The sequence below is a fragment of the Protomyctophum bolini genome, assembly GCF_963924005.1.
Source record: "Protomyctophum bolini genome assembly, chromosome: 24".
Taxonomy (NCBI): Eukaryota; Metazoa; Chordata; class Actinopteri; order Myctophiformes; family Myctophidae; genus Protomyctophum; species Protomyctophum bolini.
In genome coordinates this window covers 13936280-13948491 of record NC_137885.1, presented here as the reverse complement: position 1 = coordinate 13948491, position 12212 = coordinate 13936280, and the positions used below count along the sequence as shown (strand labels likewise).

At 44.0% G+C, this 12212-nt stretch overlaps 2 protein-coding genes across 2 annotated transcripts in view; one reads left to right on the top strand and one right to left on the bottom strand.

The window, feature by feature from the left end:
• The window catches only part of LOC308311769 (beta-galactoside alpha-2,6-sialyltransferase 2-like), a gene marked incomplete at both ends in the record, with an annotated part of 47808 nt that extends 46701 nt beyond the window's left edge, over positions 1-1107 (top strand). Inside the window, one exon of the mRNA XM_080758550.1 lies at positions 845-1107. Coding sequence (XP_080614676.1) covers positions 845-1107 — 263 coding nt within the window. The remainder of the gene's footprint in view (positions 1-844) is intronic.
• Positions 1108-2297: 1190 nt separating this feature from the next.
• Positions 2298-12212, bottom strand: part of tmtops2a (teleost multiple tissue opsin 2a) — a gene marked incomplete at both ends in the record, with an annotated part of 43535 nt that continues 33620 nt past the window's right edge. Inside the window, 3 exons of the mRNA XM_080758549.1 lie at positions 2298-2313; positions 5880-6118; positions 8254-8579. Coding sequence (XP_080614675.1) covers positions 2298-2313; positions 5880-6118; positions 8254-8579 — 581 coding nt within the window. The remainder of the gene's footprint in view (positions 2314-5879; positions 6119-8253; positions 8580-12212) is intronic.

Here is a 12212-nt window from a genome sequence, read left to right as displayed (position 1 = left end):
TAGGGAATAAGACCTGGTACTTAAGACACGCAAAATACAGCCCTTAGTCTCTGAGGAGTCTTTCTTGAAATGTAGAGAGCCAGCCTTTTTCTGCCAGTTTTCCTTCATGCGTTTGAGACATAGACTGTAAAAAATATGGACAAAGCGTTCCCCGGGTCTAACATGAACGTAAAATGAAGCCTGTCAGTCCTTGTATTGTAAGTCGCCATCTTTCTAGATCCGTTTGGGCCCAGCTGGCCCATTGGCTGGCCCAGACAACGAGGCGGGACTTCCCCCCTTCTTCTTTGTTGGTTTTTATTTTGACTCGAGTGGGTGAGGGATCCCGTTCATAGACTGTAACGGTAGCCACGCCCCTCAGAACATACGCGACTTTATGGTAATTTCTTTAATAAATGGGACCATAATTTTCCCAAAAGAATATTATGACATTAGAAATGAGACTTTAAACTAGTGACTGGAAGCAGAAAGTATTCATGACCATGTTTATTAAGGTAATACAGTCTAGGTGAAGTTGGGCCCAAATACATGGACTTCTATGGGGCTATGGGTTTTTTTGGGCCTAATGACAGCGCCACAACAGGCGCACATATGAACTTTCAGGATGTCCCGATTTCCTTAGTGGCTTCACAAAATATCTGTCTGACTGCCCCCCTGGTTTGAGACCATTGTATGTTGGGTGTTTCATGGTGTTTTTCCTTTTCTTATGTGAACGTGTACTGTATGTTATTTGTATAACTGAACCTTGACCACCGCGATGACCAAGAAGGTCGCAAGAGTTTACCTTTTCCTACAATTGTGTGTGTGTATACGTGATCATGTGCTTTTGCTTCTTCTTCTATCCCAGGCATCCTGCTGATGATGTCCCTGTGCCGGGAGGTGGACGTGTACGAGTACATCCCATCGGTGCGCCAGACGGACCTGTGCCACTACCACGAGCGCTACTACGACGCGGCCTGCACACTGGGCGCCTACCACCCGCTGCTCTACGAGAAGCTGCTGGTGCAGCGCATGATGAGCGCCGCGCCCGAGCGCGACCTCAGGAGGAAGGGCAAGGTCACGCTGCAGGGCTTCAGCGCCGTGGACTGCTCGGCCGCAGCAGACCCGTGAACGTTTATATATATTTTTTATTTTTTCTTGGTCGGTCGGTCGGTTGGTTGGTCTATTTTGGGACGATTTCCTTTTGGATCTTGCAAAGATGCGGAACCCGCCTCCGTGTAACTATTATTATTATTTATCTACAGGCTTGTAGAGAGCTTGTAGATCGTACTTTTTGCAATGTTCGGAAAGGGAAAGAAATTAAGTCGAAGTGACAGTTTCCAGGACAATTCGCCACAGCTACTGTATGAAACGGGAGATCGGCTGCAATTAATTATACAGGCCTGATTCTGTTACTGACCGCATCGTGGAACGGTTGCCCTAACAAACTGTAACGCATCATAATGAAGAGGATTGTTCCTTTTAATTCTTCCATTACACCTCGAGATCACACGCAACACGTCCGTTCATCCAGCCCTTTGAACTATTATTAACAAGCCACTGAATCAATTCTGTTCAAGTCAATAGGCTCTCCAGTAGGTCTAGTCTAGCCTGTGATGAATCGCAAGTGGTGGATTAATGTTTAAGTTGACTGAACCTTGTGCTTTTCTATTCACGACACGTGTGACGGGTTGGGTTGCAGGTGTCAAAATGGAGGATATTGACAATTGCAGTGGCAGGGTTATAGGGTCTGAAGGCCCTAGCCCGCTTGTTCGTGACTCCACTTGTGTGGGAGCAGGACCTGAATGTGGTGCTGACCGTTGGGCCAGAGCCTCAGTTTGTTTGTTCACTCTTTGCTCTTCGTCTGTGACCCCATAAACACCGCTTGGGAACCATGTGACGGTCCGACAGAATGTCTTCGATGGCAGCTGATGGTGGAAGAAGAACCAGGGACTTATTGTATCTTTAGCAGTAGTGGACAAAGTAGTCAACCGCGGTGCTTGAGTCATAGTGTGTAGACTGTAGATGCTTCGGGTCAAATGTGACTTCCACAAGTGAATGTTTCTCAGTCAAGTGAAAGTCGCTCAGCTTGTAGATTGGCTATTTTCACTATTATTTCAAGTAAAGCTTAATAACATACAGGGTTACTGTATAGCAGTGGTCCTTGAAGGGGTTTCCAGCGAGTCCCCAGCAAATGAGTTAATATAGCCATCTGTATAACTTGAGATTGTGAGCTCATGGATCGGCAATGTTTTTTAAAGAATCTTGGGAAAAAAACCTCAAAAGAAATGTGAGAAAGGCATGTGAAACATATCAAGCTTTCAGTGAAAGCTTTTCCTGCAATAACAGGAAACAGAAAATACACTGGTATAGAGCCCTGAGGGACTCCTCCACTCAACCATATGAGGGTTTAAAGTGGTTCAAACCTGGTGTGTGTGTGTGTGTGTGTGTGTGTGTGTGTGTGTGTGTGTGTGTGTGTGTGTGTGTGTGTGTGTGTGTGTGTGTGTGTGTGTGTGTGCACGCACGCACGAGATACCTTCCCTCTGGACATAAGCAACATGTATACCTTCCCCCAGATTGACAGCTCTGTATTTCACAAGCATCAACTCCTCGGGGACAGGGTCCGTGACCAAACCTACACTGGCGGATGCCTAACAAGCACTTCATAAAAGATATCCCCCCACTCAGCCCATATGTCCGTTCCGCTGAGAATTCAGTGCTTCTACTCGGCTAACGATAATACTCGGTTTTATTTCATTTTTCCTTTCTCTTGAGGGTTTGTGAAAACACAAATTGTCTTAACACAAACATTGAATGCCTTTGACAATGAATGGCCAGCTTTGAGTGTTTGTGTAAACACAAACATTGAAGACGAAGATGAGGACGCAAATTGTGATTGGCCAGAATGAGATGATGTATGATAAGAGTGCCCCTCACTTCACACAGGTGTGATTATTTTATTGTATCTTTTACTTAGCCCATTAAAACACATTTCCTGCCACTTTTACACATTTAGCGTAAAAGCACTTCGATGCCATCAAAGCCCGGAAAAAATATTTTTTTGTTTAGTTGACTAAAACTAGACTTAAACATTTCATTCATCTATCCGTCCATCTTCAACCGCTTATCCGCAGTCGGATTGCGGGGGCAACAGCTCTGCCAGTCTCCTCCCAGTGTGTGTGTGTGTGTGTGGGGGGGGGGGGTGTGTGTGTTTGTGTGTGTGTGTGTCTGCGCGCAGTAGCAACTGCAGTTACTTGTGTTGTGTACAGTATGGTTAGGCAGTGCTACGCTTCAGCACATTGTAAAGCGGTGGTTCTCAAACTTTGTCCATGTAATGGAAATTAATTAAGTATTTGGCCACGAAGCAATTTTTTGCTGCATCCCTTTCCCATATTTTCACTATAAAGGTTTGTTTTTGAGTGGTGCAACCACTCCTATAGTCTATAGACCATTTGCAGACCTCGGCCATGTTTACACCAGAGTTTGGAAGCACTCGTTTTCAGTAAAGCAATGTCCTGCTGCCTCTTGCATTATGTGCTAATTCAAAACAGGTGGTACACAGGGCTGTTGAGTGATATCTAACGAGCACTTCCAAACTCCAGCACTTACAAACACTTTGAGGATAGAAAGAGAATAATTCAAGCTTTCTGTACAGCTGCAATGTTGGTGAGTTTGACGTTTAATACAATCAGAAAGGACTTTTCTGTGTGGATGAATGGGCTGCCAATGGAAGTTGCACCTAGGTAGCACCTTGCCATTAGCTTGCCATATGGTAAGATGGCCGCGGTCTGCATATGGAGAATAGACTAATAGCTATGTATGGGGCTGTGTCCCTGTCCCTGGGCCCTGGGACACAGCCCCCAAATTGCACGAAAATAGCGCTATATAGTTTGTTCACCAAGTGTCACTGTTGCACAGCCTAACACACAGACACACACAGGCCAGGGAGGAGGGCTTGTACAGTACAGTACAGTACAGTACAGTACAGTACAGTACAGACTGGTCTGATTTTTGTTTTATTTTAGATCTGTCACGTATATTTGTACCAGTATGCCCAGCTGAATCCATGTGGTCTTGCTGGGGCTAAGTTGGCCGGACTTGGGGATCCAGAAGCAGGCTGAGCATTCTGATCCATGTGCAAAAGAGACGTACGTACGAAACTTCGGAGGGAACCTGGATGTCTTTCGCCCTTATACGCCAGGACTGCTACGTATGTATGTATGTACTACGTTCGATTATGTTCGTACTACGTATGTATGTAATACTCTATGTACATGTATTGAGTTGTAGCGTGTGCACAAGAAGACAGCAATAGAAATGTCATTGTTACTGACCGTGTCGAAAGCCTGCCATGTTAAACACAGGCTTTCTTTCTTTAGGCACTTCAAGAAACTGTTTGTTTTTGCCTCTTTTTTGAATAGACTAATTTGCACTGATAATGTTTCCATTTTCTGTATAGAATTTGTAACTTTGTTCATTGTTTTCTACCTGGACTAATATAATACAAAAATACTAGTTTGTAGCAGTGGAGTTTGACTGAGATTGTTTTGTGTCATATTCGGTAAGTTGTTCTCAACCTCGCGTCAAGAACCCCCAAAAATGTATACAATGCTAATTACAAATGATGTTAAAAATATTACTTAAAGACATCAGAGTGCATAGCGCAGGCAGAGAGAGGGAGCGCAAGCTGAGCACTGGGCACACTTTTATGCGTTGCATTGCTTATTTCTCACCACCAATGTTTTCAAATACATATTTTAACGTACTGTTTTTTTGAGTGGTGCCAACCACTCCAAGGAACAGCAATGTCTGTGACTCTGTGTCCACCTATGTGACGTTAACGAGCACGAGTATGTACCAGTAGGGGCCAGTAGGGGCGCCAGAAACAGAGAGACAGTGCTGCACTGTTGAGAGAGAGAGAGAGAGAGAGAGAGGAGGGGGGAGAGAGAGAGAGGGGAGTTGCACCACTCGGTTCACACGGGTGTGATTTTTGTTTACAAAGCGAGTAATGCACCATCCCAGTAGTCTGGCTTCCAGCCTGATTCGCTGCGTTCCGCGGATTTGTAAATGTCACTTTGTGAAGTGACATTTACAAATCCGCGGAACCAGTGTTGATTTCGCCGACTAAAACTATGACGACAAATGTTCGTCGACTACCTTTTTTCACTGACAAACTAAATGGAAACTAAAGCTACGATGACTAAAACTGAGACTAAATATACTGTTGATTTCGTCAACAAATAAAAACTACACTAAAATGTTAGGAAGGGATTTTTACACACTCTGAAAATAGCAGATCTACAAACTCACAACGCGTTGCAGAGCGACACGTGAGCTTGTTGATCAGCTATTTTCAGCAAGTGTAAAAACAGCCATTACGACGGCATCAAGGCCCGCCAAAATACATTTCAGTCGACTAAATCAACTGTAGATTTAGTCGACTAAAATGTTGTGATATTTAGTCGACTAAAAATAGACTAACACTAAAACATTCCTGGTGACAAAAATGTGACTCAAACTAAATGAAAACGTTTCAAGAGACTATGAATAAAACTAAAATCTAAATTTGCTGCCAAAAACACAGGCTGGAACCCAGCCAATTTTGAGGTATTTGTACTTTACTTTACTTTTACACCACTACAATTATTTGAAAACTTTAGTTACTTTGGAGATTTTAATTTTGATTCGAAAACACACCACTTAACCACTTCAACCCTATACATTTCGGCCATTTGAAAATAGCAGATCTACAAGCTCACAATGTGTCGCAGCGCATTTTACTACGAGTAAAAGTACTTTTGTAGTTTTACTCAAGTACATTTTCAATTCCGTACTTTTACTTGTAACGAAGTACTTCTAAATTGCAGTAGTAAAACAATTGAGTGCTTTTCCCCACCACCGACCGTACCTGCTTGTTCATGAGGATGTAGATGAGCGGGTTGAACACCGTGCTGCTCTTGGCCAGTATGGAGGGCACCACGCTGGCCACGGGCGTGACCAGGCCCGGCCGGCCGAACGTGGCCATCATGGCCACCACGCCGTAGGGCATCCAGCACAGCAGGTAGCACGCCACCGTGGACAGCACCATGAACAGGATGTGGAACTCCCGCCTGCGGGCCGCCGTCCGACGGACGCGCCCCATCTGCGCAGAAGATCGGAAAAGTACAAGAAAAATAAATGTCAAATGCCAGCAGTGGGAGTGCACTGCAGGCGATGGAGACCCACCATGGTACCCCAACTTTCAGCAGCTGTCAAAGATTCCCCTAGGGTGGTTGAATATAAACCAATATGGGCAGTGCCGGTTCTAGGCCTTTTGAGGCCCTAGGCAACATATTATACAGAGCCCAAAATGTTTATAAACAAATCACAAATGTTTATAAACAAATCACAAATGTTTATAAACAAATCACAAATGTTTATAAACAAATACCAAAATGTTTGTAAACAAATCCCAAATGTTTATAAACAAATCACAAATGTTTATAAACAAATCACAAATGTTTATAAACAAATACCAAATGTTTATAAACAAATCCCAAATCCCTTGGTCCTACCCCCCCGACCATGAGACTTACTACAGGTAAACTGGTAGTGGTCCTACCCCCCCCATGAGACTTACAAATCCCAAATGTTTATAAACAAATCCCAAATGTTTATAAACAAATCCCAAATGTTTGTAAACAAATCCCAAATGTTTATAAACAAATCACAAATGTTTATAAACAAATCACAAATGTTTATAAACAAATACCAAATGTTTATAAACAAATACCAAAATGTTTATAAACAAATCCCAAATCCCTTGGTCCTACCCCCCCCGACCATGAGACTGGTAGTGGTCCTACCCCCCCCATGAGACTTACAAATCCCAAATGTTTATAAACAAATCCCAAATGTTTGTAAACAAATCCCAAATGTTTATAAACAAATCCCAAAATGTTTATAAATAAATCACAAATGTTTATAAACAAATCACAAATGTTTATAAACAAATACCAAAATGTTTATAAACTAATCCCAAATCCCTTGGTCCTACCCCCCCGACCATGGGATATGTTAGACACCTTTACAAACACAAGAAAATTCTTGGTAAGAAATGTATTCCCAGGTTATTAATATCCCCTGACTGTGTGGTTTAGGAGATAAGCCTGGGGTTTATGAACTGTAAATGAGAGTTCAAGACTCCTGAAGAACATTAACTGTCCATCTAATATCTGAAAGGTGGGTTAAGTAAGACGTTCTCCGATATATCTAACACGTCAATGTGGCTCTGGAGATAAACTTGAGATTCATAAAGCAAAGGTGCAGTCTTCAATCCTCACATTTTCACTGTCCATCTAAATTATGAAAGGCGGCTCAAGTAAGATGTTCTCGACTATCACATGTGCCAGTGTGGCTCAGGAGATAAACCTGGGTTTTATAAACAGATCTACAAGCTCATAGCGTGCCACCGAGTGGCACGCTACGAGCTTGTGGTCTGCTATTAAGCTCCTCTGGATCATTTTCCTGTCCATCTAAATTCTGAAAGGTGGGTAAAGTAATAGTTCTCAACTGCAACAGTCATGACGGTGTGGTTTAGGAGATAAGCCTGGGCATTATAAACCATAGGTTCACGGTTCCAACCTCACATTTTCTCTGTCTATGTTCGAAATTCTGGCTTAAGTAATACTTTCCCGATTTAAAATCCATGCCAGAGTGGCTCAATACATAAATACAGGGTTCTAAAGACCAACAGTCATAGGTTCAAACCTCAAACAAAACCAAAATACACACAAAAATAAATAATTTGAAAACAAAAAGAGTAAAAATCAAATTGAACAGCGAACCAGCAGATGATAAGCTGTAGCTGGCTACAGACAAATCCATGGAGCAGTACCCAGTCGGCCAGGTGTAGCTAATCAGTGCTGCTGGTACACCGCCCGCCAGCTAGGGCACCCCTCTGTGGATTCATTATATAACCTTATTGCAAAGGGCCCTGCTAGCTCTCCCTCAGGCTGTTACCTGAGTCAACCCAAGACTAGACTGGAACCTGCACCTGTGCCTTCTATGGCATAGGCAGCTCCCGGCAGGATCCGCCAGGAGAAACTAGATGCAGCTGCGCGACATAATTAATTAATTAGAGCGTGTTTGTGTGTGTGTGTGTGTGTGTGTGTGTGCGTGCGTGTGTGCGTCAATTTAACAAAGGTGCAGACGGCCCCAGACTGGGTTTCCGAGGCTAACCCAAGACTAACTGAACTCATCATCACCTGCAGGCTCCCATTGTGATCCAATCCATACCTGTTTGACGGCGCACATCAGGCGTCCGTAGCAGTACACCATGGTCAGCACGGGGATGCCCAGGCAGAAGATGAACAGGCAGATGATGTAGGAGTGGGAATGGGCCGTCCGCTCCGTCCAGGTGACCGAGCAGCTGGTGCCCGCTCCCTCCAGGCCGTAGCTGCTCCAGCCCAGCAGGGGGGGCACCGTCCAGAAAAGGGAGTATAGCCAGGCGCCGGCCACCGCCACCAGGGGCTTGCGGAAGTCCGGCGCCCGCTTGTTGTACACGGTCAGTGTGCTGTAGCGGTCGTAGGACAGCACCGCCAGCGAGACCAGAGAAACGATACCTGGGGAGGAGAGATGTATTCGATTTTAGGCCCCCACAAAAATGAGAAAACAATGTAATAAACGTAACAATTTAATACATTGGCTCTTTGAAAATATCAGATCTCACAATGCACCATCTGTCGATATAGGTGGCACACCAAGCTGTAGTGTATCGGGATAGGATAGCTCAGTTGGTAGACCTTTTGCCTTTGACCTACTGTACATGGTCATGAGTTCGATTCATAATTATGCCTGGAATCTAACGTATGACGGTTTGTGTAGAACGGCCTGGGTGTTGATGGTAGGTGTTGTGAACCTCAGCAAAAGTCTAACTTGGCTGCGTTCTTGGCTGATACCGGCAATAAGCCTCTCCGACTGATTTCCTGGGTTGCCAACTTTTCCTTGAAGTAACTTAAGGAACCGTCCTTTGGTGCGACGTAGTAGCCCAAAACTCTAGGGACACACTTTGAACTCTTAAGATGTGCATGTGTCATTGATTCATTCCCAAACATAAGGAACACACAGCTCAAACACACAATACTGTAATACTATAATACAGGTTGTTACCCACAAAATTATCTAGACGTAAAGTAAATAAACTGCACCAGGGTTGTCTGTGGACCGCTTTTCTTTTTCCTGTCAACATGCACCTCTGAGACCCTTTTTCCAGCTAAATAACTTTGGTTCCAGAACTGGATCTGCTCTTTATTTTTTATGATGGTTTATATCTTAGAGTATATATGAATAGAGACGGCACCCGAGTTCTCCTCCCATCCACTTGCATTAAGTTGCTCTAAAGCGCATGAGGCGATTTCACTCCTACTTCCGAGTAGGAACAGAGTGCATTCTGGGATGGATTGGGCCCAAACACATGAATGCACTGCCGTTGAATATCATTGCACGCGTTCATGTGCGTTCACGTATGAAACAGCACCCTCAGCACACTAGAGCACACAATTAACAAGGACGGGAATTGACATTGACGTCTTCTTTATTTTGACTACACTGCCAAGTGGCGCGTTGTCCGAGGATTAAAGCACAAGATCATTCCTCTTGATGTTAATGCAATCTAATGAGTGTAATGAAGTATGACCCCCCCCCTGGTACTTTAATCTTGGTGGGAACACCAGATGTGCGAAGATCTGAGAAGCAGTTGTGGAAGATTATTTTTGTTTTACTTGAGTACAAGAAGCAATATCACAATATAAGAATTCCACTGTTACAGTTCCAAAACTTTGGACTATTATTGCTGTCAAAATATTTGCACCAAAGAAACATAACTTAGTTAATTTTTTCAAATTGTGTTTTTTCAAAAATAGCAAATATAGGAAAATATAGGCCAACAAGCTGAGCTATTAGATTGGGTGTTTTTAGATTGGAAAGTGTAAAGCAATAAGTGCCATGTTACAGTATGTGTTTTGCATTATTAATCTAAATCTGCAAATTAAACCAAAAATATGTCAAATGTACATAACTCACCCCTGACATGTACTGGAGTAGAGTACAAGTTTAGGAAAGTGTTGGAAAATGGACATACTCACATAAAATAAAGTAATAGTAGGCTACCTCAAAACTGCAGGCTTTCTAGTCCTGTAAAGTTGTAATGGGATAATGGAAGCCATCGTTCTCACGATAATACAAATCTAAACATTTTTGTCAAAATAAATATTGTTTAAAAATAAATCTGCCTAACGATGATGTCACTGGTGGACAGGTTTCTGAACTGCCCACCACAGCCCTCCTATGAGACACAGACTGAGTAGGAAAGAATTGTGCCATTTTATCATGATTCTTAGTGACTATTATATGAAGATATAGGTGGTTAACCCCCACAACCCAGCCACCTAGCAGGCTGCTACTAGGCCACACTATCAAAAAACCTGCGCACGTTCCCTGCTGCGCGCAGATTAAAAACCGGGTTTTTAGACAGCTGGTGGATGGAAAAAAAGCTCCACTTCCGCGGACGACTTGCGCGACGGCCAGATTCCCGGAAGCGCTCTCCTCCGTGTCAATCGTCCGCGGAGGTGGAGCTTAGTTAATTCCCATCCACCAGCTGTCTAAAAACCCGGTTTTTAAGCTGCACACAGCAGGGAACGTGCGCAGGTTTTTTGATAGTGTGGCAGCACCTATACTGTGTGTCCATGCAAATCCATACGGTTCGTTGCATCTGTAGTACGACTTCAAAGCTAACGTGTGAGATGAAGTAAGATGAAGTGTGAGCATCCATGCGGATGAACTAGCAATATTCTGTAACAGTGTGGCACCACGCACGTCCAAGCCCACGCATGGAGGCAGGGAGAGCAAGAGACAAGAGAGGTATGGAATCAGGGATGGAGAGATGACAGCTGCTGTGCTGCTGAAAGAGACACATGCAATGGCACGATGCTGTATAGGTAATCTGACTCTGACTGTTAAACCCATTTCCCGACCGCGAGTAACCTTGTTTTCACCAGAAACGACATTCATTGTGCCGATTTGGAGATGCAGCGCATCTTCAAAATGGCCACTGTCCCACTTTGACTGTTATTCTAATGAGAGACAGCTGCCGATGCGATCCGATCAAAACATGGATTAAAGAACATAATCCCAAAGCTCATATTGGGCACCGAGTTCCACGGTAAGAGCTTGTAGATCTTCCGTATTTTTCAGGCACAGATGCGTTCCAGGTCTTGGTTAATTATAAGGTTGTTAGGCTGTTAGTTAATAACTACAACAAGACTACCACTGATTCCAAGGGTGAGATTCCAGATGCCTTTCTGACTTTGAAAATGTTTGTATAACCACGTCCTAATGTGCAATTTGTGAAAGTATGATGTTTTAGTAGCGTTGCTCCTCCTGTCAACCAGGTGAAGAAATCACAGATTGAGGCTTTAACCTTTGCTTTCATTCTTTTTAGTTTATATATATTTTTTGTCCCTAATCCCTATAGTTTAACCACTTCAAATGCTCCAATCTCATGTTTTCCCCATGTCCCCTAGGGTAGGTACCCTCACAAAAAATCCTGGTAATCCTGGTCTCTAAACTACCTCCCCCTGACCAGCCGGGGCGTCTGATGGAGGGGAAATAACGTGGTCGGGAAATAACTGGTCGGAATAATGTGTTCCTTCCACGCGCTACGTCCGACCGGGGAAACTCTCCCCTGTCAGGTGAAAAGAAGCAGCTTGGACTCATCATGCATAGAAGGAAGGTCAGTCCGCTGCCCCCCCCCCCCAGGTTGGCAGAGGAAGTTTAGCGCCCCGGATTACATTAGAAATATGACACTGGGTGAAAAAGTGGGTTGCAAAATCGTGGGATAAAAAAATGCTCCAATCTCAAAATAATAATAACCAACATGCGCAACATGCTTCCATTGCTTGCGCAACACGCTTCAATAGCACGCACACCATGCTTCCATATAGAAGACATGCATGTGTGTGTGTGTGTGTGTGTGTGTGTGTGGGGGGATAGGCAGACAGGTGGGGACCACACTTGACGAGGGATTAAGCTGTTGTCATGGGAAGTGTCATCATATGTCTGTGTGTGTGTGTGTGTGTGTGTGGCAGAGCGGCACATGCCATATGTTACACTCCCCTCTGCTCTTAACCACACTAATGGACAGCTCATTAACATGCCACATGTGTGTGCTTACAGAAACACGTCTGGTGGAAACATGT